General features: G+C 41.4%; 1 protein-coding gene across 8 annotated transcripts in view; it reads left to right on the plus strand.

Annotated features, from left to right (window-relative positions):
* RBM20 (RNA binding motif protein 20) overlaps positions 1 to 25,177 on the plus strand; it is a 125,376-nt gene that overhangs the window by 17,407 nt on the left and 82,792 nt on the right. Inside the window, exon 1 of one of the 8 annotated variants that reach the window (XM_044438538.1) lies at positions 4,557 to 4,588. The exons of 6 other annotated variants lie outside the window; for them this stretch is intronic. In XM_044438538.1, the coding sequence (XP_044294473.1) occupies positions 4,572 to 4,588 (17 nt within the window). In that variant the 5' untranslated portion in view covers positions 4,557 to 4,571. Of the gene's footprint in view, positions 1 to 4,556; positions 4,589 to 9,984; positions 10,791 to 25,177 lie in introns of those variants that run through there. One more of the 8 variants, XM_044438580.1, reaches the window with a different exon arrangement.

A 25,177-nucleotide genomic window follows, 5' to 3' on the forward strand; every position in this document is an offset into this window, starting at 1 on the left:
ATATAATGTTGTTGAAAGATTTTAGATCCCTTTAATGGAAACAGATGGAATTCACTTACCCTTTTCCTCACTAATGGGGCCATGGATACATATGTTAACCAAGATAACTTACTTTCAAAACCTGATTGACAGGGCTCTGGAAAACCAACAGAAACCGTGGAATTGGGTGACCACTTACTGAAGTGCTGGTTACTTAACACTACTGTGGAAATACATAAGGAGATAAAATGACCTGCAGTCACTTGCTTTGTTAATGAAGTGATGGAGCATTCTTTGGAATGTAGGTTTCCTTGGTTCACTCCCTTTTGAGTTGGAGTGGAAGCTGTGCAGCAAACAGTTCTGCTCTTTAAGCCGTGACTGGTATTTGAAGAATCAGAAAGAAGGGAGGTACTGTATCATTGTTGAAGAATAGCTACAATAGCTGCTTAATTAAAAACTGTAGCCATATCTTTGATTGATCAGGGTAAATTAAATTGTTTAAATCTTAAAGAACAAAGGAACATGTTAAACGACTGATTTAAAGCAAATTTCTCATTTTGAAAATTTTCTGGGGAACCTGACTCGCTTGCTAACATTATTGGCATTGTACTAGGGTAAATTACATTAGCCATTCCAGCCCATTGGATACTGCCTAATATGTTTCCTGAATACCAATGTATTCTAATGGGTCACTCTAATTATTAGAAAATGAGGATCAGTAACTAAATCACAATTTTATGTAAGCCAAAGAAATATTTCAAAACATTTGGCCATGAAGGCTACATGCCTTTTGGACTCCTCCCAACAGCAGTCCCCTACTACCCTCAAAAGACCTGTCTGAGGGTCTGACAGCCCCTCTGAATGGGGTGGGCTGCTGTGTTGGGGAAGAAGGCTCATTTTGGGGTCCTCTTTGGACTATTGGATAGCAGTGCTGCAGGGTCAGTACAAAGCGCAGTTAACAGAATTTTCCAATTGAACTCTCTGTCAAGGCTCAGCAACCTGGTATGCTCTAGATGTTTTGGATTATTTTTTCTATAATTCCTAACCATGCTGGCTTGAGTTTATTGCTCACATCTGGAGGGCAACAGGTTGCCTATCCCTGCTCTGTACTTTAGATTTAGCAGCCCTATGGATCTCTGTTCCCCACTCTTCCTTACATGTCGAGCTCTTATCAACAGTGCCAGCCTTAGCCCCTTTTCCTGGTTTTGCCATAGTCCACCTTTTCTTTGGTTCCTTACTTCCTCCATTTTTCCACTACTGCTTGTTCCTTGTTCCACTTTTCAGCAGATGATTTCATCACACTTTTTAGTCACCATGTTTTTTGACCACCTTGCCTAACATTCTTCTACAGCATACAGCTTCATCTCACCTTAAGCACTGTGAAGTTTCTTCAGAGCTTCATTTGATTATGTCTTTTTCCTTCAGTTCCTTGACCTCCCTGCCTAGTCCTTAAGCTTCATCTGCTGTGTAATTTTGCTTCAGATTATATTTCCATCACCAAGCCTGCCCTCTTATTTTTCTCACACTCCTGAACCTCATTTTCCCTTGTTCTTCATTCTTATTTTGTTTAAGAATTACTTTTAATCCCGGCCAAAATGTTCACTGCCCCTCCCTCACAGAAGCTGGACGGCAAACTGTTTAGTTCCATGAGCAACTATATAGTGGTGGATGGAGAAGTGGTTTGCTGGTGGAAAGTGCCCTAATATTGCTGTAAAGTTATGGAGGAGGAAATGGAATTTCTATCCTTGCTGCTTCTTGTTGGGAAGTGCCAATTGAGGCTGAAGGCGCCGCACTCAGCACTGTGCCCGTGCACAGTCACTGATGGACCAGCAGCTCCTGCTGTGGAGCTGTTAACGTAGTTGAGAAAAGATGGTTAAACGTCAGATCTGCTTCCATGCTTCTATGGGACCTCTTCCTCCACCACTGCTGCCAAAGGCAACAAATAACATTTACAGGTTTATTATTGTAGAGCAGTGAAAAGGGGACAAACCTTAAACCATAGAACAGGTTTCACAACTCCATAGTAATAGCACTCAGAGTATGTATTAGCTAATTTTCATTAAAGGTGTTTTAACATGCCAATCTTCCTACCATTTAATCTAGGTATTTATTACAGACAGTCTATTGAGAATTTAAGGCATATCATTGGTCTGGGGGTCTGGTTATGGGGTTGGCAAAGAAAACTTGTTTTGGACAGGACATTAGTCATTATCTGATTGTGCCAGAGTTTACAAATATTTATTGGGAAATTGCAAAATTGAAGGGTATGACCTGATCCAAGTTCCATACCTACAGTTCCGATGATTTTAACTGAATATTTAGCATGTATTTAAATATTTTCCATTGGGACCACTAGGAGTTTTATTTATTCTTATTGTGTCTTAAAAAACATAAAGTTATTAACAGAAAAAAGGATAAAGTAAACTAGAAAAGGGATAAAGTAAACATTTATTTTTATAAGATTTTAAAAAAATCCATAACATCAATTCTATATATCTTATACATCCCTAGTATATAATAGAAGATACTTCCATTATGGAAAATAATTATACATAAACTTCAACAAAAGCAGGCCACATACTGGTAGATTTATGGCTATTTTTAACACATTATTTGATCATGGCCATTATGAATACAATACCTAACATTATTGACATGTAGTTTGGATTATGAAAATAGTTTTATAGTGATGGCATCAATTTATTTGAAAATAAGCATGTACTTAATGCTTAATCGAAATCAATGGCTTCTAAATGGCTCGATCTGAATTGTGCTCCAGGTTTTAGCAGGCAACGTTTTTCGCAATAAAAATAATGCCAGCTCCAAGATCCCAGTACTTCTTGTTGCTGTTTAACAGAATTTGTTTTAAAGGATGGATCATGAAGCTCAATTTAGGCTCCTAAATTCAAAAATTGGCTGCGAAGCTAAGTTGTTTGAAGTTTACCAACGTATTCTAATTCAGGTTACAGCACATGATTCTTATTACAACAGTGTCACTGGTTATTTATCTCTTTCCAAAAACCATTGTCATGGCACATAAAGTCCTAATAGCATATGGTTTGGGCCAGGCTATCTGGGAGATTGCCTTCTCCTGGGTTTTAAGAATGTGAAGGGCGACCTTCCTCTTTGTACCATGGCCATCCAAGGTGCCTGTGGTGGGGAAGTCTCAGTGACTGCTCCCAAGTTTTGGATTTCCCTGCCCCAGGAGGCTTGGTTGGCACCCTCTTTGCTGTCCTACTGCCAGCCAGAAAATACGTTTTTGTTTAAGTTGGCTGTTAGTGTATAAGATCACCTGTTGGGTGATTTTAAAATTGTTGCATTTCTAAATAGGGCTTTAATGTATTTGTTTTGTGATTGATTTGACAAAGTGTTAATAAATTGTGATACTAGTCATCATGAGTTCCATTTTTGTTGGAAAGCTGGTATATAAATCAAGTAAATAATAAATTCATTTTCAGGAATTCATAGAGACATTTGATATCATGATTGTCACACATGGGGTGTTGCTAGGTACTTAAAAGATTCAAAGTCACAGATCCTTAGAATACAGATTTGCATAGTATCTCCATATGCTAAATTATATGTATAGACTTTAAGGAGGAAAGCTGAACAGCTGTCCTTTGCTACAAGCCCTCATTTGCCTTCTGCAGCCCCCTCCTTCATCTCCATGTTCCATTGTTTATGTTGTCTCTGCCTTGAAGACAGCGTGATTGGAGTTCGACTGTCTTGCTCTGGGAATTCCTTATGCAGCCCATCCTTCTCTTGGCATCCTTGCTGCAGTGAAGTTATGCCAGCCTCTGGGATGACTGGTGATTTGTTTGGCTTCTGAAGCTCACTGCTGATGCAAAATGCAGCTGTCAAGATCCACTGCCAGTCCCCACCAGTATCAGCAGCACTGGGGAAGTGAGAAGGAGGCCTGCACGCAAGCCCCCACATTACATTGCCAGGAAAGCCAATCATCATGGGATGCATCACAGCAGCAACAGAAGAACTACTAGGAGCCTTTGAAAAATACTCGAGGCATACGAATATGCCTTGTTGGCTCTGCATTACTGAGGCCTCTGAACACGGGAAATTCTAGCCCATTGTGAATTCCAGCTGCTTCAACTCCTGTGCAGAGTTCAGCAGTAGACTTAATTAAGCCCAATTTTCTCTTTTATACTGGGAGTGAGGGCTTGGGATGGTGCACCAAGAGCCACATCCACACAGCAACATATATACACGCCCAGCTCAAAGCAGCTAAAAGTCAGTCTTTTTTCACAGCTTTTTGAACATTGCACTTCAGCCACCATCCTCAGCTTCATTGAAAGGTGTGTGAACAGGTGCCAGCACATAGGGAAGTATATTGGAGATCCTGCAAAAGCAAGTTGGGACTCCCTCAGCAGTGCAACATACATGCCAGGACACAAGGTGCAACTCCTCATACACCTGGAGGGAGGGGGATGGCCAAGCAAAAAAGGGGCAGTGCAGGATTTTGTTGTGCAGAGCCACTGTTGGGACATTGATAGGATGCTTTGTTGCAGCTGCTGAAGGTCTTGAAGACCTCTCTGAGGGCTGACTCTCCATACTGCCTCTTCCATTATGCGATCCATATGGTTGAGCATCAAAGGTGAACAGGATGGAGATATCTGGTCAGTTTGCCAACTTTAGATCAGTGGTACATGTTGTTATTTGGCAACAAATGTTCAGTTGGAGCTGTAGTGCCCTGAAAGGTCATATGCTACCTTTTTTGTGGCCCTAACACCAGTGTTTGGTACAGGTGAAGTACCCTACTTGCACAATGGCATTGTATGGAGATCAGTTTTGCTTAAGACCGTGTTTAATGCACATTGTTGTTGTTCATTTTGTTCCAGAAATTACTGGTTTGTGGGATGAATAGACATGAGATTTGCAAAGGCCTTTGGATAAATGCAGTAAAATTATAACAGATTTTTATTGTCAAGATCATGTGCAAGAGTTGGTACATTGTGGAAGAGGGCACAGATTCTTTTTATCAGTGGTGCTGTGTAGCATACCACACATTGGTTATACATGATTTAGTTGTACAAGGGAATAGACTAGCATTTTATGAAATTTCACTCTTTTAAAAAATTGCATGTATAATGAATTAGTGAAACATGTTTGGTGATATTTCTAGGAAGAAGAATTTTAATTCTAGGACATAAAGGAATGAAGCATAAAATATGTACTGTATTATTTTTCAGTTTATCTGGCTGTCATATTTCCTGTCTCAGCAAGAGTAGGATGGATACATCAGACCTCCAGTGCATTGCCCTTTGTGTATTTTTGAATGTGTCTTTCATCAATGATTTCAAGACATTTACCAAAAATTAAATAAATGATAAATATATATGACAAATAGCAGATAACAGATTGTTAGGGAGTTTAAAACACCCAGGATAAGTGGAATTCTTTTAAAACTGGTGAGATAAATTCCTTTCCAGCGGTGCCAGCCAGCCAAACCTCTAGCTGCTGCATTCCCTTATTAACGGAAACTTTTGAACACTTTCAGAGGTAGACTTGCATGTGAATCTTTGCTGGCCTGAAACTGCTTAAGGTTTTAAATGTTACAACAAGCACTTTGAATCGTTCCCAGACTTCAACTGGCAGCCAGTGGAGCTGAAAGAGGACTGGAATGATGTGATCTCAGGGGCCAGCCTCCATTAATAGGTGCGCTCCTCTATTTTGAATCAGTTGAAATTTTCAGACTGTTTTCAAAGGCAGTCCCATGTAGAGTGCATTACAGTAGTCCATATGAGAGTAACCAGAACATGGGCAACTGTGCTTAGACTCTGTCTATCCAAATAGGGTCACAGCTGGTAAATCAGCCTAAGCCTATAAAATGTGCTCCTAAGCCCCAGAGTCCATTTGTTACTCCAGTGACAATCCTTGGTTTAGGAGCACCCCCAAAGTATGAAACTTGTCCTTTAGGTGCAAATCACTTCTTTAGTTCTTCTAATTAACCATGATAATCAAGGGTTGAGCATACAGGTGGTAGACTGAACCTGGTGAAGCACCTTGTCTACATCCTCAGTCCTGAATAACAGGAACTCATCCAACAAAATGGACAAGACTGGATGCCTCTGTTATATGTACCTGGGAGAGATAGCAGCCCACTAAAAACCACCTTTACCACCACCCATCACCATAGGCAAGGCCCCAGGTTTTCTTCTAACCTATGGTTAATCTGAATAGCTAGAAGGGTAAAGAGGGAAGCCTCTCTTGAAACTATAAGAAACTCATGCTCAAATCGCCAATAATAAGAGACAAAAAGGGAAATAAATATGGCACCTGGTAAAAAAGCTTGCTAATATAAACCAAACTCTTGGAGGCAAAATACAACACAGAAGTTACCTGAGGGCTTTCAACTTGCAAGGTACCTTTGGATGGTTAAAGGAAGGCATGATGAGAGTGACAAAATACAGTGGTGCCTCAGCTCACGAACACCTTGGTTCGCGACCAAATTGGGTCACGAACAAAAATTTCATGAAAATTCTCACTTGGGTCGCAAACTCCGCTTTGGGTGGCGACCAAGATGGCAGTCATCTCCCCACCCTCCCCTGAGTAGGGAGATGGCCATGATCGCAGTTCCGTTCATGCAGGGAACACATGTGTGATTGTGGCTGTGCTGCGCTGCGCCCATCTTTCCTGCAGGAGCGCGCCCGTGATCACGCATGCGCTCCCTGCATGAACACAACTGCGACTGTGGCCATCTCCCCACTCATGGGGGTGGGGAGATGGCCGTGATCGTGCTGGTTGTAGGCGGGGAGAGATGGCCGAGATTGCCCCCGTCTTTCCTGCAGGAGCGCACCCATGCCAGGATTTCTTTGAGAAGCACCACCCCAACATAACTGTAATGAACAGAGTGTTGAATCTGATGAATTATAACGTGGTCTCTCATTTCCGGAGGGTTATGCAGCTCAGGAAAAAACAAGTGACTATAGACAGATTTTTCACCAAAATTGACCCTGCAGCTAAGAGACAAAGACGAGAGGAAACTCCTGAAAGAGATCTCCCCAATGTCCTTATGAAGGGGGACTCTCCCTCAAAACAATAACCTCCCCCACCCGCACCTAGGTTAGTGTTCTCCACTGTACTGTACAATACTTTGTTACTTTGTTGTTCTATGTCGCTTTGTTTCTAATTTTTCTGATTAAAAAAAATAGTTACAGAACGGATTAACCTTATTTACATTGAACCTTATGGGGACATTTGACTTGACTTGTGACCAAAAATCGGCTCACAACCACATTCAGAGAGGCCAGAACAGATTAACCTTATTTACATTGAACCTTATGGGGAAATTTGACTTGGGTCACAACCAATTTGGGTCATGACCAGAGTCGTGCAACGGATTAAGTTTATGAGCCAAGGTACCACTCTATAAAGAGCTGTATTTCAGTTTATTATGTTTGACCAGGGTGGGCAATAATGGCAGTCTAAAATTTTACCAGATAGGAGGGTGGCATGTAGACAGGAACAAGCCTCTCCCCAGCATTCTTAGGTAAAGCAGGTAGAACTAGAAAAGTATGGATTAAAAAAGATGCGGCTTTGGCTGTCTCTTCCAGACTTGGCTTTCTTTGTAGTGTATTTAGAAGCCTCTGATATTCCATGTGGGCGATGGATGCAGCATAAGGGTCAAGGGTAGAGCAGCACTGGGCAATCTAAATTGGGTGAAAGGCTAAATGACCTCTTCCCATCCAGCCCTGTACAAGCTGAATGCCATGTCAGCAGCATGGCTGTATCCCTGATGCCATTTGGTCCCCAGGGGATACCTTGGAAGGATCCTTCTGGCATGTGTGCAGAAATTAACTTTACTTCTCTAATGGAAGAAATGCAGTAAAGCCTCTTCACCTGTTCTTCCCCTTCTACCATTCTTCTACTTCTACAATGGGACCCAGGGCAAGTAAAGCTTTAGGTCTTCAGCAGCCACATCAACAAGATCTACCCACCCTGCTCAGCATAAAAATGTTACTGTGAATTCTGTATGGGAAAGTGAATATATGTGTGAGTGGTGCTAGTGATTCTTAGCTATTGTAATATCCTTTACTTAAATATAGTGTTCTCTACATTTGGTAAGCAATAAGTGGAGCAGGGAAAGCTGCCTTGTCTATCAGGCTTTGCCGAAGTATGGATTAGCTCCCCTTAGCAACCACTGAATTTTTCTTTTCCCCTCATCTTTCCATTCAACTAAGACCACCATTCCTTCCAGCCCCTGCTAAATAGGACTTTGGAAAAAAATGAGGCATCGGGTATACTCAATAACATTCCTAGTGTGGAAATTGCCAGGTAAATGATTAGCAGGACTTGTAGGATCCCGGCTGTAGCGCTAGTGTTACATCTCGAACTGCCTGCAACGCATTCCTGACCAGCAGCTCTGGTGGCACAGAGGGCAGGGAACAAACAAGTTGGAGCCCCGGGGGGTCTGACACTCCTTCCCTGTGTGTTGCAAGGCATTCAGGCAGCTGTTTAACAAATCAGTAAATAAACCACTGGGTGAGTCAGGGTGATTTCAGAGCTATCTTGTTCTTTCTATAACTGCTTGCAGCCCATAACCAATTCTAGTTCCTTGCAGCCCTACAAGGCCATTCTGTAGAAAAATATAAACATAAATATGCAAGTTACATATCATAGACACACACATATAATAGGCTAAAGGGACATTTTTTGGCTGTTCTATACAATTTGGTAAGGCTTTAGAAGGAACTTGAAAAATGAAATACGTAGTAGTAAATTAGTAATATGTTATATAATCAGTCTGAATGAATCCATTCTGGATATCTAACTGATTATGATGTACTCAAGATTAGGTCAATATTTCTTGTGCGTTTCCTTGTAACATTTTTCACAATGATGCAACTTTACTATATCGTTTGCTCCATTATAGTGAAAATTCATGTTGCAAGAATGTAAACATGCCTTGAAGCTCGGGAGTCAAATACAACTATAGCTGTTTAATTCAAACATCCGTTACTGCGTTATGAATAACATAGATTAACGAGTCAGCAGGCAGTGAATACCAGAAGATTTATTGCCTCTTAAATCTCTTGTATAACGAGAAATACAGTGTATTAAGTAACGCAAACTGTTCTGTAGTTGATAAATTGCAATATAACAGATTCTTAATCAGTCACTTGCAATCTTCCTATCTTGAGCATTGTTGGTGGGCTTCTCTGTGAGTATTATGATATTCTCTTTTTTAAGTGCCTTGTGGCTTTTCTGGTTTATAATATGGATAACATTTGGGGTATCATTTTGGCATTGCATTTTTCTGCACGTTTGTATGTCTCTGTTTTTGAAAGTGTGTAGCTTTATTTCTTAATACTGCATTTAAAGTGTGCATTTAGCCATGTGTAGGAGGTCTCTAGCTAGGTCAGAGATGAATTCTGTTTTGGAGATGCTGCATTCCCATGATGAGCATGGCTGAAAGCAGAGGAGGTGGGGCCAAAATATAAAACTATCAGCATATTCTAGCTTAAAGGTCTTAACCCCTCTCAAGGTCTTTCATTCTTTTAAAATGGGGCAAACCTTTACAAAAGCCCAGAGGCCACAGCTGCTGTTACCTGGCCCCATTCCCTGTTATTCATGTATGTCTAAAGAAGAAAACGCTGTGCATATGGAACTTGGTACGATGGGATTTCTGCACAATCTGGAACCCAACCCAATTAATGTTCTAGACCAGTGATGGCGAACCTTTTAGAGACCACGTGCCCAAACTGCAACCCAAAACCCACTTATTTATCATTAAGTGCCAACACTGCAATAAAACCTGAATACTGAGGTTTTAGTTTAGAAAAAACAACTCACAGCCAGTCCAAGCAAATACACACACACACACACACACACACACACACACACATCTCCATGGCAGCGCACTGACCGTCCATGCAAAAGCTTGGACGAGTCACGGCTAATGAATTGTGGCTCGTGATGTCATTGCCTGATGCCGCTACTGCTTTCCAAGCATGCGCACGGCACCTATGTGCTCTGTTATCCGATGCTTGGCTGCTGGGGCGATGCTGGGGCAACTTGGCTCGCATGCCGACAGAGAGGGCCTGTGTGCCTGCTGCGGCACGTGTGCCATAGGTTCGCCACCCCTGTTCTAGACTCTATGGAGAGCTATTCTCATGAAGCTGAAGAGCAGTGGTGTTTCAGCTTCATATATCCGTGCTTAATACCTAGGAATACTTAATATCCGTGAATGAGGCTTCATTTCCTCATTATTTGATAATTTAAACCTTACATAAGAGTTTCGAATCTGAAACTCATACTGATCATACTGAGAGTTTTTCTAAATGGCAAATGTATTGAGTCTTCATGATCATAATGCTTTGTCTTAAAAAGGGCATTTTAATCTCCGTGATATTACTGCTCCATGGAGTTGTGGGGAAAATTGGTACTTTCAGAAGAGTTAACAGTAACAGATTCTATGATTTCAAGTATTTAATGCATTCCATAGGACTGGCTGTATGTGAGATAACTATGGTAAAGTCTGCAGCTGCTTATCTGAGTTCTATTTTTGACACTGAAACCATTAACGAGCCCTGGCTTTTGTCAGGTCAAGTGGCAGCCACAAGAGAACCTTATCACTTTTTCTTTGTTGACAGCATATCATTATCCATGGCAGGTCACAGGGGGTGAGGAGATTGTTATGGTATTTAAACACCTAGATAGTACCACAGCTTTTGGTTTTCTATTTTTAATTTTACTTAGCCATGGCTATTATCAAGTCCTGAGTAATTCACATTTAAAGAAATGGGCTGGGGGAGTTTGTGAAAATATCATTAGAAGGTTTGAAAGGTCACGAGAAGGTACACTTTAGTTACTTACTAATGAGCTTTTTAAAAGGTAAAGCTTCTGGATGTGTGCAATTACAAGGAGTGGTATAGGGAAAATTTCTTTGCAAAAATCTGTACTTTCTATATGCTAGAATGCAGTCTTTCTAACTTTTGAGGTCAGGGGAAGAACTTGTTGGTGTGTTTTGTTGCATCAAACAAGTCCTCAAAAGCAAACAAGGTTTTGTTACTTTCTGTTCTGGGGTCAGGACATAGTTGCTCTTATTGTAGAAAATTAGAAATGTTAGTAATAGAAAGAAACTGACCAGAAAGAGCTATATATTATTGGATCAGTTTTTAAGAATACTGTGATGTGTATATGCTTGCATAATAATCTATAAAATCAGGCCATATATTGCTTACATAACCTTCTAAATTGATTCTCAGAGTGGTTAACAGTTTATATCTCATGGTCTGTTGATTCGGAAGAGATGCCTTCCCTTGAATGCCAGTCACACAAACTCTCTTAAAAACTAGTGAAGTCAGTGAGTGAGACTTTTTTTTTTCAACCTTAGAGCATTTTAAAATAATTTTAGTATTTTATTGAGAGTTTTGTTAAGCCCGATCAAAAACATAGTTGCTTGAAAGCAAGGCCGACTAGTTTCAAGGGAATGTAATGTGCAATTTCTTTGTAAAGTATTTTCATTTATTTGCATGCATAAGAGAGTGCATTACAGGCTTTGGAAAGTTCTGTATTAAAATCTGGTTGAAAGCCATTTATACAATATACAAGGAATGAAGGTAATGAATTGTGGTAACTATACTTACTAAAGAGTTGTGTGTACAAGTACAGTGTAAATCAGGCTGTTCAACCCACTTCCCAGATGTGTGTGGGTCTTCACAGAATGTGTGTATGTAGACTTTTTTTACATTTTTACTTGCTGGACTTGTGCAAGCATACTGTAGCGGTTGCAATGTGTAGTGTTGCTCTGATTTTGTCATACTAAACAACTGAAAGAAAAAGCTGAAAGAAAAGAACAAGTACGGATGGAAAGGGGTGCTTTTTGGTTTGAATTTTGTATTCCAAAAGATATTCTTAGCCCAGTTTGTATAAAAAACACTTTTACAGTTTCATTCAGTTTCACATGAATAACAATCAGGTCCTGTCCTTGTGATACTTGAATTATCTTCATTTAGTATTATGTATATTCTTCTTTTGATTGCCTTTATTTTGTTAATTTTATTTCAAAATAAAATAAAATTTCTAATTACACCCAGCTTATGGTGGATGCTTCTAGCCACTCTCCAGGCTCAGAGATGGTATTATGTAGTCTTGGCTGGCCTCTGATTTGGTTGCCAATATATGACACCCTTCGAGAACAGACACCCTTGTTGTAAGCCGCCCCAAGGCTTCGGCGAATGGGGCGGCATAAAAATGTTTTAATAAATAAAAAATAAATAAATAAATAAAACAGCCGGGAGTCAGAGGTCCCTTTTTTGCCTTGGTCATCACTCAGTGGCCCAGCCATGTCATACATTTAGACTTTCCTCCTTTCCTACACACCACCAATGCTTCTAATTTGTTGGAGCTCAATGGTTCATTTCAAAAAATTGCTCCAGCAGTATATGAAATTGTTCAGATGGGATGTGCCAGCTACTGCTCAAGTGCTACATAGAAACTTCATTACATTACAGGCAGCTGGGCATTGGAAAGAAAGAGTAAGCCTTTTGCCAAAAACGGATTCAAGTATTAATTGCATACAAACTGTATACAGCTAATGCAAATTAACTGTATATAAAATATAATTATATGCTAAAATATAGGAACACAAGGATGAAGACAGAAAAGACAGCGCAGATTAACTTGCTAGGTTTTGCAAAATAATATATAGCTCGGTGCTTTGCACGCGGAAGGTTTTGGGTTCAGTCCCTGGCATCCTTGGGTAGGACAAGACCGGCATGAAACTCTGGAGAGCTCCTGCCATTCAGTGTGGACAATAATGGGCTAGATGGATCAAGGGTCTGACTCAGTATAAGGCTGCTTCCTGTTCTCGTCTAATATAAAAAGACTCTGCATTACATTAAATGTATATAAGAAAGCTGGATTCTGAACTATGGACTATGATTTCTGGAAGATGGACTGCTAGTAACGGATGGGTTTTGCCTTACAAAAACTGGAAGGAATGTGTTTGGCCACAACATGAAATTCATCTGGAGGGCTTTACACTGAGTGATATAAGGGAGAGAAAAATAAACTTGGGTTTAACAATTAATGAAGGCTTATGCACCACAAGGGAGAAATTCCAATAGTGTCCAATAATAGTCTTCCAAAAACGTAAGCTAGAAAAAAGCTCCATCATAAAACATATGGCATTTGAAATCTATATACTAATGGCCAGAGGATGGAAGAAAAACATTACAAACTTGAAGTCTTAATCCCCAGGGTGTGGGAGGAATATGACTTGATAGGTGTAACTGAAACTTCATGAAATGAGTCCCATGACTAGAATCCAGCAACTGAAGGATATAACTTGTTCAAGAAGACCAGAAAGGGTGGTAAAGTCACATTATATGTTAAAGATGAATGTCTCTGTAGAGAAATACAGTAGGACGAGTTTACTAGTGGACTAGTAAGGGTATCCGGATTAAATAAATGGAAAAAAGAATAACAGGAACATGGTGGTTGGAGTCTACTACCAACCACTCAGGCAAGAAAAAGACAAGGATTAAACTTTTGAAAACCAAATTACCAGTGTTTCAAGGAGGCCAGAGTAATGGGGGACTTCAGTTTCTCCAATATCTTTTGGGAGACAAATTCTGCCTAACATGGCCCCTCTAAGAAATTTCTGACTTAATTTAATGCTAACTAACTACAGAAAGTGAAAGAAGGAACCTACCGTTTATTTGATTCTAGCCACCTGGGATGACCTAATGGATAAAGTGACAGTTACAGGAAAGCTGGGAAGAAATAAGCATGTCATACTTACCTGAGAACTATCAGGTAGATCTACAGCTGGCTACAGAATCATTCAGAAAGAATGCTTATTCCAAAACAGTTTTGGGGTAACAAGTGGTTTCAGTCCTTTGCCAGTGATCTTCAATTTCCAGCACTGATTAAGCCCCATCTTGAGTATCGCAGCTAGTTCTGGGCATCACAGCTTAAGAAAGACACAGACAAACTGTAAAAGGCAACAGAGAAGGGCGACAAAGATTATCAGGGGAAACAAAGCTCAATGAAACTGGAAGAGCTGGTCTTGTTTAGCCTTGAGAAGACTGAAAGGAGCTAAATAGAACTCTTTGAGTCCTTGAAAGGTCACACAGAGAAGGACCATAATCTCTTCTTGATCACAGAATAATGGGCCCAAGTTATAGGAATCTAGATTTCAGATGAACATCTGGAAAACTTCCTGAGTGTAAGAGAAACATGGCAGCGAAACCAGTTAGCTAAGGAGGTTGTGGGCTCTCCTACACTAAAGGCATCTGACATGCAGCCATCTGTTAGGAATACTTAACTCTGAGCCCAGCATTGAACAATGTAGGGCCTTATTGGTCCCTTCCAACTCTACAATTCCATGATTTTTGAATTATTGTGTTCATATGTACAAACCATTTTAGCTATATTCCACAACTGTATTGTGGTTTCCACTTCTTCGGCATTGGAGTTTTAGCAGTTATAAATACAGTGAATTCTTTTAAACATTATCTGTGACATAACTGAAAAGGAACACTGCAATTTCTGGTGCCATAATGTTCCCAGTTATCTCAAAGAGAAGTAATTGCTACACAAACCCTTCAAAGCACAATTTAAGCATAAATGGCAGATCTCCCACACTTGGCACTAATATTGTTACCCTTTTCATGCCAGCTTAAAAGCATCTTTTCTCAAGCATATGGAAGCATATGTTGAGGTCCTGAATATTTTATTCTTGATCGTTTAGAAATGTTTTGAGATATGCATGTCTTTTGGTGACTTGTATGTATTATCGATTATTGATTTATGCTGTATTTTTAAGGTTTTAATCTTTACAAACTGCCCAGATTGCTTTGGCCATTCAGTGATTTAGAAATACAATAAGTGAAATGAAATAATTTGAAACACAGGAAAGTTTTATTTTGAATGTTAACAGTTTTCCTTTTTTAATTAGGAATCAGGGCATTTCAGTTTTGTTTTTCATTTTGTGGTTGCTTTGACTCCGACATTTTTTATTTAAAGCTGCTGCTGATTTTATGGTTTTGTAGTCTATAATTTAAATTTAAGTTACTTTTATGTTTGATTTTGTAGGCTACCTAGAGACCTTTATAATAAGGTGTGACATCTACATTTTTAAAATAAATACATAAATTTCTTCTTTATTTTGTCAAGAATTTGTGATTTTGTCCTAAAACCTAAATCTAACCCTGAAACCTACACCTGGTGTTAAGAAATATTCAGAACATTGCTTCAAGTGCTCCCCCACTCCCTGTATTCATTTTTTCTTCTTCATTCGATACATTTATGTCCTTTCAAAGGTGCTATGAACACAGCATATGTGTATCTCATCCCAGTGCCCTATGTTATCATTATAACACCTTTATAAAGATGAAGCTAAAGGCAGTGACCTACTGAGCATTATAACTGAGCAAAAGCTTGAACCTTGGTTTCTTCATTCCTAGGCTGACTTTCTAAGCACCACACCATACTGGTTCTTCAGAGGTCTGTTGGGACAAAAAAAGGAGAAACATATAAACAAGACTGATTAATGAACTTGTGTTTCTGTAGAATTGCTAAGCTGATCCTCAGATGTCTCTGAAACTTGAGATCTAAACAAAACATCAGTCCATTGATGAGTTATTATTAGTTTATTGATTTTATTTATTTATTTATTAAAACATTTTTATGCCGCCCCATTCGCCGAAGCCTCGGGGCGGCTTACAACAATAAATTAAAACATCATAAATAACATTTTAAAATATATACATTAAAATAAGATACAAATATACAATATACAATAAGCCGCCCTGGCCCAATAAAATTCAATAATATTAGCATTTAAAATGCTGCTTAAATAAAAAGGTCTTCACCTGGCGCTGAAAAACAAATAACGACGGCGCCAGGCGGACCTCTCTGGGGAGCGCATTCCATAACTTAGGCGCCACCGCTGAGAAAGCCCTCCTCCGAGTAACCACCCTCCTAACTTCTTTCACGGAGGGCTCCCGGAGAAGGGCCTCTCCCGCCGATCCCAGGGGGCAGCTGGGCATATATGGATGTAAGCCCTCCTTCAGGTAACCAGGACCCAAGCCGTTTAGGGCTTTATAGGTCATCACCAACACCTTGAATTGGGCCCGGACTTCAATGGGAAGCCAGTGAAGCTGACGGAGAACTGGAGTCATGTGAACATAACATCCAGTCCCCGTCAGCAGCCTGGCAGCTCTATTTTGAACCAATTGAAGTATCCGGACCGTCTTCAAGGGTAGCCCCACGTAGAGCGTGTTACAGAAGTCAAGACGGGAAGTCACCAGCGCATGTGTCACTGTCGCAAGGCAGTCGTTCTCCAGGTAGGGGCGCAGCTGATGAATCAGCCAAAGCTGGAGGAAAGCGCTCCTCGCCGCTGCTGTTACCTGAGCTTCCAGTTGAAAGTGCAGGGTCGAGGAGCACTCCCAAGCTGCGGACCTTGTCCCTAAGAGGGAGTGCAACCCCGTTCAGGACTAGGTTCAATTCACCCTCTCCGAAGCCCGATCCGCCAACCAACAGGACCTCCGTCTTGTCTGGATTGAGCTTCAGTTTATTGTCCCTCATCCAGCCCATTACCTCGGCCAGGCACCGGTTCAGCACAGCCACTGCCTCACCTGGATTGGTGGAGAACAAGAGGCAGAGCTGGGTATCATCAGCGTACTGATGGTTCCGCAGCCCACACCTCCTGATGACCTCTCCCAGTGGTTTCATGTAGATGTTGAACAGCAAAGGGGACAAAATGGACCCCTGCGGTACTCCATGGCATAGCTGCCATGGCGCAGAGCCATAGTCCCCCAGCACCACCTTCTGGAATCGGCCGTTGAGATAGGAGCGGAACCACTGCAAAGCAGTGCCTCTGACCCCCAATCCTGCAAGCCTATCCAGAAGGATACCATGGTCGATGGTATCAAAAGCCACTGAGAGGTCCAGAAGAACCAACAGGGACGCACTCCCCCTGTCCTTCTCCCTGCACAGGTCATCGTACAGGGCGACCAAGGCAGATTCAGTACCGTACCCGGGTCTGAAGCCGGACTGCAATGGGTCCAGATAATCAGTTTCGTCCAAGAGTGCTTGGAGTTGTCCTGCCACCACCCGCTCTAACACCTTGCCCAGAAACGGGATGTTGGCCACTGGTCTATAATTAATGGCCATCTCTGGATCCAGTGATGCCTTCTTCAGGACCGGTCAGACTACCGCCTCCTTTAAAGGGGCAGGCACCCGACCCTCCCTCAGAGAAGCGTTAACCACTTCCAAGATCCAGGTTCCAATCCCATGCTTGGAATCATTTATTAACCAAGACGGGCAAGGGTCCAGAAGGCAAGTGGTTGGACGTACTCGCCCAAGCACCTTGTCCACGTCATCGGGCCGCAGTAACTGAAATTCTTCCAATAAATCTGGACCAGATGGCAGCGTTGGTGTCTCCTTTGAAACCTCTGAATCAATAGTGATGTCCAGCTCGTGACGAATCTGAGCGATTTTCTCCCTGAAATGCCTGGCAAAGTTGTCACAGTGGGCCTTTGAGGGTGGAATCAGGTCTTCCTTCAGACCTGGACGAACCAGGCCTTGCACCACTCGAAAGAGCTCTGCCGGACGGCATTGTGAGGAGGCAATGGAAGTGGAAAAAAATCTCTTTTTCGCCGCCCTCACCGCCACAGCATAGGCCCGATAGTGGGCTCTTAAGTGTGTTCGGTCAGATTCATCACGTGATTTCCTCCACCTACGCTCTAGCTGTCTCCCAACCTGCTTCATCGCCCTCAATTCAGGAGTATACCAAGGGGAGGAGCGGGCTCTGCCCGGTGGGAGAGGACGCTTAGGAGCGATCGTGTCTACAGCCCTGGTCATCTCCCCATTCCACAGTTCGACCAGAGCCTCGACAGGAGCACCCGTCTTGTCAGCCGGAAACTCCCCCAGAGCCTTCAGGAATCCTTCCGGATCCATCTGGCTCCGGGGGCAGACCCACACAATCGGGTCCGCACCCTTACAGAGGGAGAAGTTGCTCTCGAGCACAAACCTCACCAGGAAGTGATCTGACCATGACAGGGGAGTCAAGCATAAATTACTCACCCTCAGACCACCCTCTTCCTGCCACGTCGAGAAAACCAGGTCCAGAGTGTGTCCACGTTCATGGGTCGGGCTGGTGACATGTTGAGACAGCCCCATGGCTGTCATGGAGGCCATAAAGTCCTGAGCTGCCCCGGTCAGACTAGCCTCGGCATGGAGATTGAAGTCCCCCAGGACCAGCATCCTGGGGGTCCTCAACACCAGGTCCGAGACGGTCTCCGTCAGCTCAGGCAGGGAGACTGTTGGGCAGAAGGGTGCACAGTACACCAACAGAATCCCCAATCTGTCTCGGTCGCCCAACACCAAGTAGAGGCACTCCAGCCCTGGTCTCGAAGGGACGGGAAGTCCCGTGAGATAGATGGAGGCTCGGTAAACCAAAGCGACCCCCCTCCCCTCCCCTCCGGCCGTGAGCAGTGCTAACCAAATACCCGGGCGGGCACAATTGGGAGAGGGCAACATCCCCCCACTCTCCCGCCCAGGTCTCCGTTATGCAGGCCAGGTCGGCCCCCTCATCCATTCAATGCAATGATTCTTTGCAGTTCAGTTCACTTGTTGGAATACATTAATGTATGTCAGTTGGTTGACTTAATTTACTGTACCCGTGTAGTTCCAAAGTCCATAATTTAAACCAAAGAAATCACAGGTGCAGAGATCATAAATAAGATTGCAGATGTAGTATTCATTCCACAGTGAACTGGTTTATTAGACACTTTCCCTACTTGTAACTGAATATAGCTAAGCTCATGTTATAGACGGCAAGGAGAGATATTCCGTATGAGATTCTTTGCTCAATTTACTGTATTGACTATCTTCTTCAAAAGTGCTTCCTGACTTCTTTGCCTCCCAAAAGCTGCAGACTCTTGGTTGGTTCATCAGTATTCACTTAAATATGAACTGGCATCTTTTCAGCTCTGGATTTTTGTACAATAATTAGAAAATCTATTTATAAGGAATTCAGTAAATGCAATGAATACATAGGCAATTATTTTTTCATGTTCTGTATCCTTAAAACTTGTTTAAACTGGAAAACTAAAATGGATATAATTGTTTTGATAAGCAAGAGTAAAGCAAAAGCAACTGGTTAGTAAACATGTCAGAGCACAGGTTACCGAGATTTCTATAAGCAGGTTAGAAATCAGACTCTACTTCAGCAGTAATGATGTTGAGAGGTATTAATATTTTTGTTAGGAAATATATTTTCACATCATAAGTATCAGTTAGGACTGGAGTTATAATTAATAATCTGAATGAGAAAGACTGATGGTGAGTAATGCATTACTGTTTGCTGTTTAGGAGTATTCCTTCTATGGAATACTCCTAAGTATGGAAAGGGAGGGGATTAGCATACTTAAACAGTTACAACTTGTACTATTTTTGTTTGTAAATAAACTTCTGAAAGGTTCTGTATTGCAGGCAGCATGCTTGTAGAAGCACACATTTTAGAAAAAGCTTAAGGGGCAATTCCCCTCAAAAGTAAGGGGATCCCAGTAAGGATGCAGCATGCTAAATAACAATGGCTGTGTGTTAGCTGGAAAAAAAAAGGAAAATTATGCTGGTGTTTGTGTGAAGTATCCTGAAAGAAGGAGTGGCTTACTGGAACTCTGCACAGGGGCATGTCTACTAAATGAGAATCCATTGCAAGTTTTTTTATTATGTAGATTATTTCTTGCAGCTGGCATTTTGGCCTTTCTCCCAAGGTTTCCACAAAGATGTGTCAGTAGTATTGGATCTGTATTGGATTGGATCAGTAGTGTTGGATTGCACCGTAGATACTATGGTGCATCAGCACCGTAGTATCCACAAAGATTCATCACTTGAAGTTTAAAGTGTGTATATTTTATTTATAACTTACATCAATGGCACCTTCTCAAATTGGATGGAGATTACTAGTGGGGTGCTACAGGGTACAGTCCAGGGCCCACTGCTCTTCAATATCTTTATGAATGATTTGGATGAGGAAGAACAAGGAAATATAATCGGATTTGCAGATGATACAAAACTGGGTGGGATAGCAAACACTGTAGAAGACAGAATAAAGATCAAGGGCAATCTTGATAAACTTGAACACTGGACTGAATAAGGGCAAGTGCCAATTCCTCCACCTAGGAAAATGAAACCAAATGCATCAATACAAGATGGGGAAAATGTGGCTCAACAGAACTGAAAAAGAAAAAGATCTCAGAGTAATTGTGGACAATAGGCTAAATATGAGCCAACAATGCGATGCAGCCGCCAAAAGGGCAAATGCTATTTTGAGATGCATTAACAGACGTATTACTTCCAAATCATGAGAAGTATTAGTTCCCCTACACTTCTCACTAGTCAGACATCACCTGGAATACTGTGTCCAGTTCTGGGCACCAAGATTTAAGAAAGATGAGGAAAAATTAGAACGGGTCCAGAGAAGGGCAACAAAAATGATCCAGGGTTTGGAAACACTGCCCTATGAAGAGAGACTGAGAGAACTGGGCATGGTCCGCCTTGAGAAGAGAATACTGAGGGGGGACATGGTATCATGCTATAAGTACCTCAAAGGCTGTCACAAAGAGGAAGGTCAAGGTCTCTTCTTGCTGATGCCAGAATGTAGGACACAGAATAATCAATTCAAGCTATGACAACCCAGATTCAGGCTGGACATCAGGAAAAGCATCCTCACTGTCAGAGGAATATGACAGTGGAACTAGCGGCCTAGAGAGGTGGCGGGCTCTCCCACGCTAGAGACATTCAAAAAGAAACTGAACAGCCATCTGAGTGGGATGGTGTAACTTGGTGTCCTACGACAGCAGGGTGTTGGACCTGATGGCCTTCATGGCCCCCTCCAACTCTATCTACTCTTCTATGATTCTATGAAATTTCTAAGCAATTTATAAAATACAGTGCATGATCATCATGTAATACTATATATTATTACTGTGTACAGAAGATACTGCCTTCTGGAGAATTAGAAAAACACTGCTTTTTGTATGTACTGAAAACCGAACAGGTTTCTAATCTCTAGTGATATGGAGTTCCAGAGACTTTGAACTGCAATACCAATGAGCCTTTTTCAAGCCATCATGGACTGCCTTGCTAAAATCTTGATTTCCACCAGCGGGTAACTCTTGATTAAAGCAGCAGTGCAACAAGCAAGCAGGAGATCAAGTAATGTCTTCTGTATCTTGGGCCAGAGTCCTTTAGGGCTCAAACATTAAAACTGACCCAACAGGATATAGGTAGCCATGAAGTTTGCTCAACATAGGAGTAATATGCTGGCAGTAAGTCACTCATGTTAGTAATCTAGCACTTTACTTTTAATTGTGTGAGGGAATACCTTATGGTCAGTGTCAAATACTACTGCTTGTAATTTTTAAGGTACCTAGAGAATTTTGGAAAATCATCCATTCTTAATGTTTCTGGGATTTCCAGGCACCATGCCATTTCTATTTTCAATATTTTAACTGAGTAGCATTTGCAGTATAAATTAGTTTTCAGCATTCTCCATATTTTAAATTATAATCCAGATATAGTTCTTTGATGAGAGAAATGGATCCTAAATCCTTCTCTTACAGAATCAGATACTATGTCTTGACCAGATATAATATCACAATTACAGAGAGGAACTTGGGTAGTTGAAGGGTGGGGAGCAATGTACTAGCAAAGTATTGCTTTGTGAAGGTCTGTACTGGGACGAATACACAGACTGCTATAGCTCAGCTGTGTCAGTAACTTCATATGCTCCTAGGAGTTGCTTCTCCTTTATTCAAGGAGTATGATGCATAGTCAGGACATAAGCTGGTGCTATGCCTGTGTTGCCATGCCAAGTCACGCACACTGAAATCAATAGACAAGTGTTGAAGTTGCATATTTCTGTTGCGTGTGCCTTGTCAATGAGTTTGAGTTGCATCTTATTTTGGTCTGACTTCTGTTACTGGCATGTATTAAAATAGAAATAGCCATATTTATTAGTATGTAGAGGATTTCTTCTTGATAATCCTCTACATTTCTTCTTAATAATCATCTTGATAATCACAGTGAAAAAACACATACTGAACTCCTGAATTTCATCTAAAAGTTTATTATGCAGTATTGATAATTCTTATGAATGAGAAAGAGTATCCAACAACGCATTTCTGAAACTATCTTTTGATTTTACTCATAACTGTCTAAATGAGGATTTTGTTTTTGTTTTCCACTCCCTTGAATTTGAAAGCTGCATAGCAGCCCAAAGACAAGGAGACATTTTTTCATTATGAGTAATACTTTCCTCTATGTTGCTTATGTTTGGAAATGTGTAGCCTGCCATAAAGATATGGAAATTTCCCAGAATAAATCAACATGGACCTCATACTTCAAAATGCAGCATTTTGTCCAGAGGAGGATTTCTCTGTGTGCACTGCCTGCTCGCCTGACTTTCTTCATCCCTATCAAGTTCGGTTCAAATAAGATTGCAGCCCTTCCAGCAGAAAGGGAGATGGTAAATTCAGAACAGATGTCTACTTTGATAAAGTTCTCTCTGTGGAATAATACAGGCTGTGACATTTCTGCTATCCCTTTTTGATAAACTGAAAATCTGCTGTGCTGGATTGTTATGCACCCGACCTCTTTCATTGGAATGAACACTGTGTTTAATTTCCTGTAAGTCCTTGCTTTGTAAGGTTCGGTAGGTTGAGATTCTTATTGAAGAATCTTACTGAACACCCACTAGTTCAGAAAGTTGTACAAACTTGGATTATATTTCCAAGAAATATGAATAGAAGAAGCAGAAGTGAATTTTTAAAAGGTTACATTTGGCAAAAATTTATTTGTTCTCAGATTAAAAAATGGAGGAAAATTATAGGTCTACTTTTTGATACATCTTCATTTTTAGTTGAACACCTGCACTTAAATATTTTCCGATCACTGTGATAATGTTATGACTGCTTTTAGTATCGTACTCCCTGTACCTCATATAGGTGGTCACATAAAACATTATTTTTAAAATTTCTGCTCAACCTTTCGAACACGGTACTCAAACTGGCTTACAGAAATAAAATGTAAAACAACAAACTGCACAGTAATAATGAACTAGTATCATAAGAAGCAAAAGATTGTAATAACAGTCAAATACATATTTCAAACATTGTTCAGAACATGGGACATAGTGCTTAAATGCTAAGACTTTTCACCTAAATGGCCTTGTTCATTCTGCCCTCTTCTTTTTCCTTTTCTGGATTCTGTTCCATTATTATTTCCTTGAAAACCTTCGGACTGACATTGTTGTTGACAGAAGAATGAGTTCTTTTTGCATGAATTGCATGGAAACTTGGCTGTTTATAGTGCAACGTGATTAAGTATATGGTGCAAATATGGGTTAGATGGTGCTGCATCATAACATCCAAACTTCCTGCCACCTGGCCAGTGTGGTATAGTGCTCAGAGTGTTGGACTGGGACTCAAGAGATCCAGGGTCTAGTCTCCACTTAGCTGTGGAGCTAATTTTGAAACATTCACTCACGATGAGTCTAACCTAATTTACAGGGTTGTTGTGAAGATAAAATGGAGATGAGGAGGCTGCTTTGTAAGTTACATCATGTTCCTTGTAAGAGGGTAACGAGTAGGATATAATGTTAGTCTCATTAGTTGCTGCTGCTACTATGCTGGTCTTTACATACTTTCCTCCCCTCAACCTTCTCCTTTGAGTTCTTCTTTAGAAATCAGTTATTTTGCAAAATTCTGTTGAACCATCTTTAGCCATCTTGACATTATTTATGCATAATCCATGGGATCAAGCAATATCCCCTCAGCACCATCTTCTGGAGCCAATCTTTCAAGTACTGTACTAAGACTACAGTAATGTTGTACCCTGCCATTTTCAACTCATATATTTGTCCCAGAAGGATACCATGTTCAATGGAAGAGACACAGGATACATACAGAGACAAATTAGCATGCCTCAGGAATCATAGTAACTAGATTCCTCAAAAGTAAAGGCTGTCCTGAGCAAGACCTTCTTCATGCATGGGACTTTTGGCACAGGGTTTGTCATGATCCGTGGCTGAGCCTTTGGGTGAGTCCCACAAAGCTCTGGCTTATCTAAACTCTTAGTTGAAACTTGAGTTCTGGAAGCAATGTACAACCTCCACCTCATCACCTTATATGCCTGGTCTTGCTCTGTGGCTAAACATTTGTGTTACTGACCCTCAGACTTCTGCTTTGCTTCTTGGGCTGCTTTTCATATCTGACTGCTTCTTTGTGTTTGTGCCTTGGTTGTGCCTCAGACCACTTGGAACATTCCTCCCCCCCCCCCCCCCCAACAAAATCTTTTTTATTTTTTTTTTTTTTTTTTTTTTTTTTTTTTTTCCCTCCTTTTTTTTTTTTTTTCTCTTTTTTTTGCCCCAAACCCCTTGGAACATTCCCCCCCCCCCCCCCCAGTAAAACTGTGCTTTTAAGCTTTGTCTGTTTTTTGACTTTCCTTTGGCTCGCCCCTTTAATTGTTTTAATTCTGTATCTGTCTATGACCAAGCAGGACACCTGATAGCAGGATTATGCAGGCCCCAGTCAATGGCCTTTTGGCTTACCAAGTTCACCATGAGGTGCTATCACCATGTACATATTCTGGTATCAAGAGACAGTAAAAGGTAAAGGTAAAGGTTTCCCCTTGACATTAAGTCGAGTCATGCCTGACTCTAGGGGGCTCTAGGGGGCGGTGCTCATCTCCATTTCCTAGCCGAGGGAGCCAGCGTTTGTCCACAGACAGTCTCTGTGGTCATGTGGCCGGCATGACTAAACACTGAAGTGCACGGAACTCTGTTACCTGCCCACCAAAGTGGTACCTTTTTAGCTACTTGCATTTGCATGCTTTCGAACTGCAAGGTTGGCAGGAGCTGGGACGGAGCAACGGGAACTCACTCTTTTGTGCATATTCGAACCGGCGACCTTTTGATCTGCCAGCCCAGCAGCACAGTGGTTTAAACCACTGCGCCAACCCACCTAAATAGCCAAGCTGACCCATCCTGAAGGGTGCTCAAATGAATGTTCCTCTAATGTTTGATGTGGGTTTTTGCAGTGACATTGTTGGTTGAATGAAACAGCTAACAGCGTAGCCTGCTGGTACTAAGGTGTAACCAGCTGATGGAGTTAACTGCTTTTGTATGAGGCCAAAAGTTTTGAGCCATTTGTATATAATGTGCTCC

Source organism: Varanus komodoensis, unplaced genomic scaffold (assembly GCF_004798865.1).
Source record: "Varanus komodoensis strain SLA01 unplaced genomic scaffold, ASM479886v1 scaffold1, whole genome shotgun sequence".
NCBI lineage: Eukaryota > Metazoa > Chordata > Lepidosauria > Squamata > Varanidae > Varanus > Varanus komodoensis.